Source organism: Arachis ipaensis, chromosome B08 (assembly GCF_000816755.2).
Source record: "Arachis ipaensis cultivar K30076 chromosome B08, Araip1.1, whole genome shotgun sequence".
In the NCBI taxonomy this organism is placed as follows: domain Eukaryota; kingdom Viridiplantae; phylum Streptophyta; class Magnoliopsida; order Fabales; family Fabaceae; genus Arachis; species Arachis ipaensis.
In genome coordinates this window covers 112,745,314-112,748,389 of record NC_029792.2, presented here as the reverse complement: position 1 = coordinate 112,748,389, position 3,076 = coordinate 112,745,314, and the positions used below count along the sequence as shown (strand labels likewise).

General features: G+C 38.3%; 1 protein-coding gene across 1 annotated transcript; it reads left to right on the top strand.

The window, feature by feature from the left end:
- On the top strand, window positions 548–2,815 carry LOC110265349 (protein DJ-1 homolog D-like). Its single transcript, XM_021108308.1, has 3 exons — window positions 548–1,027; window positions 2,556–2,711; window positions 2,792–2,815. The coding sequence occupies exons 1-3, from the start codon at window positions 563–565 to the stop codon at window positions 2,813–2,815; spliced, it is 645 nt and encodes a 214-aa protein (XP_020963967.1). The 5' UTR covers window positions 548–562.

Here is a 3,076-nt window from a genome sequence, read left to right as displayed (position 1 = left end):
TCTTCGCGCATACACCCTTCACCATCGGCACTCATCACCTTTGCCATTCTCACCGTCGCCCCCACTCACCACTGACCACATCGCTGCACTGACCGTCGCTGCTCTTCGCTGTCCTGCACTGATCGTCGCTGCGCCGCCCTCACCATCGTCATCTCTGCACTTCTCATCGTCCTCTCTGTGCTCACATCATCGGATAGGTATGTATTGATTTCCAATTGGTTCTGAAATTTCAGAGGTTTAGGGTTCCGATTTTAGGGGTTCTGTGATTGGGGTTTCTGTTTGGATTTGATTTGGGATTCAACTCTTATGATTAGAATTTATTGCTGATGATTAAGGTTCTAGTTTTAATTGATTGCCTTTTCAGCTGCCGTGTTTATGAGAGGCAAAGGGATGAGTTTATAAGAATGAGATTACAGCTTAGAATACCCGCAATTGAAAAGGGTTTTTTTACATATGAAGATTCTGTACAGTATTTTGAAAATGGATTTCATATTCTTTATGTGTAGATGCAAAGAGGTTTTGTTTAGGAATCCAATTTTTGAGCTTTGCATGTAAGGTTTTCATGTTGTTAAGGTTGTTGCATATTGGCAAGTCTGAGACACGTGGTCACAATTTCGTCCTCAATGCAAAGTTTGCTGAAATTGATGCTGCAAACTATGACGAGCTGCTGTTACTGGGTGGAAGAGCGCCAGAGTATCTTGCTCATGATCCTCTTGTTGTGGCACTGGTGATCAAGTTTTTCAGTTCTGGAAAAGCACTTGCTTCCATTTGCCACAGACAGTTGATTCTGGCGGCTGCAGGTGTAGCTAAAGATCGCAAGTGCACTGCTTTTCCTCCTGTTAAACCGACATTGGTTGCCTCTGGTGCTCGTTGGGTTGAACCAGACACCATGGCAGCAACAGTGGTGGATGGTAATCTCATTGCTGCCGCCACTTATGAAGGGCACCCTGAATTTATTCAGCACATTATGAAGGCACTAGGAGGCAACATAAGTGGCTCCAACAAAAAAATCCTTTATATTTGTAGGGTACATTCAAATGATTTTCAGCCACACAACTTATACGAACTTAGTACTCAGGGCACAAAGGTCTTTGTTTATTCTGTTTTCTTTTATTTATTTTAATTTTAGATTTAATTTGTAATCCACACATGATTTATCTTCTGGTTGCTGATGATGAGTCTCGTCATGTTCTATCCGAACATGATTCAATTCGGTGATTTGAGCAGCCATTATTTGATTTTCATCGGCCATCCGTTGATTCGCTTGTTGTAGCTCAGCTATCATCCGCATAAGTTTGGATAGTGAAGGAGGTGGTACGTCAGTCATGGGCGTAAGCAAGGATAACGGGACCAAAAGAAAGAATTGATTTCCTCGGCCCCACGGTGGGCACCAATTGTTCTTGCTTGCAAAATAGAGGTATCAACCGAGCTTATGCACTCTGAGGCTGAGCGTCCAATCCTTGAATTCCGAGCTTTTCTTCTTGGTGTGACGTGAATAGTGCGAACAAATGAGGGGGGAGTATACCTGCAAAGGCACTCCGAAGCTTAAGTCAGTATATTGTGCTATCACTTACTTACCGAAGAAAATACTTTACCTGACTTTATATGGTAGACTGTTTGGCCGTTACGTTTTTAGTATTAAGGTCAGTTACGAAAAGGTGGGTAATGTACTTTGATTGTGTACCGTTTTGTCGTCGGTTATGATGGGAGCATTTATCTGACCGAGTTATGGCTCATGAATGGAGGAGTTATAATGCACCATGCCGAGTTATAGTTCGTTTATGACGACCATATCAAGATCTATCGATCTTTTCGATAATATTTTTAATATAAAATATTAAGTTATTAACGTATAAGGATCATTTTTGGAAAGTATCATTTAGAGAAATCAAATTTAAGTTTGAATTAAATTAATCATTTTCTATTATCCTGTTTTTCATATATGCCTAAAATGCTAATGAAAATTCTGATGAAAGTTATGCTTATTTATTTATTTATTTGAAAATTGGATGGTAGATGATTAATAACTTCTCACACAATTTAACAAAAACTACATACATTATTGTTTATCTTTTACTTTAATTTGATAGGATATTAAATTTGTTTTTTTTTTTCTGAAACAAAAAGCTCAACACAGTAAGGTGAAACATTTAAAAAGTCCAGAATTACAAAATAAACACTAAAAAAGAAATCGTAGTTATCTCCGGTATTGCCATTAATAACTAGACGGAACAAAGTCAACCCATTCTTCCATATGTATGTCAAATTAGTCCTAGGTTTGTAAACCCTAATCCCCTCTTCGTTTTAAATTTCCGTTGTTGCTGCAGCTTGAGATTGATTCTGCAGAGGCCGAAAATTCATGACCGATTGCACGATGGGTAGCGTAGGTGGGGGTCGTAGTCGACAAGTGTCGCAAGAAGTCTGGGACAAGAGAAAATCCTGATAGATTGTTCCATACTTGTCCAAGATACCGGGTGAGTTATCAATGTAGTATTGTTGAAACTTCAAATGATTTGAGTTGGATTTTGACATTTTGGTACCCTGATGTTGTGCAGAAGGGCATTCACTGCAATTACTTTAGGTGGGCTGAGGACGACGAGTTTGAAGGATTAGAGCACTTAGGAGAAGTTAAAACTGAGGCACAAATGGAGAGTGATGCTGCTTTGTTGAACCATAACATATCTTGGAGAATGATGACCTTAGAAGCTGAAGTAAAAGCACTTAGGATGCAAATATATTTTGGATTAATAGTTGTGATTGTGGTTTTTATGATTATGTGTATGTTCTTTAGTGGGAAGTGAAGCAGTTACTGTGAAAAGGTGAAAAGGATGATGCTGTGAACCTTGACAGTTTTCTGTTGTTGTGAAAACCTTGTATGTTCATGTTTCTTTACTAGTAAAAAGGTTATTTACATGCAACATTGTTGTTGATCATAACATAATGTAAGCAAATCAGAATAAGTAGGATTAAAATTAAGTGAAGTAGGAATAGCATAACATCATAACATCACCAATGGTGAACTAGTTTTCATTGTCTCATATTCAAATAAGAACATTGTTTTAACATGATAATAATC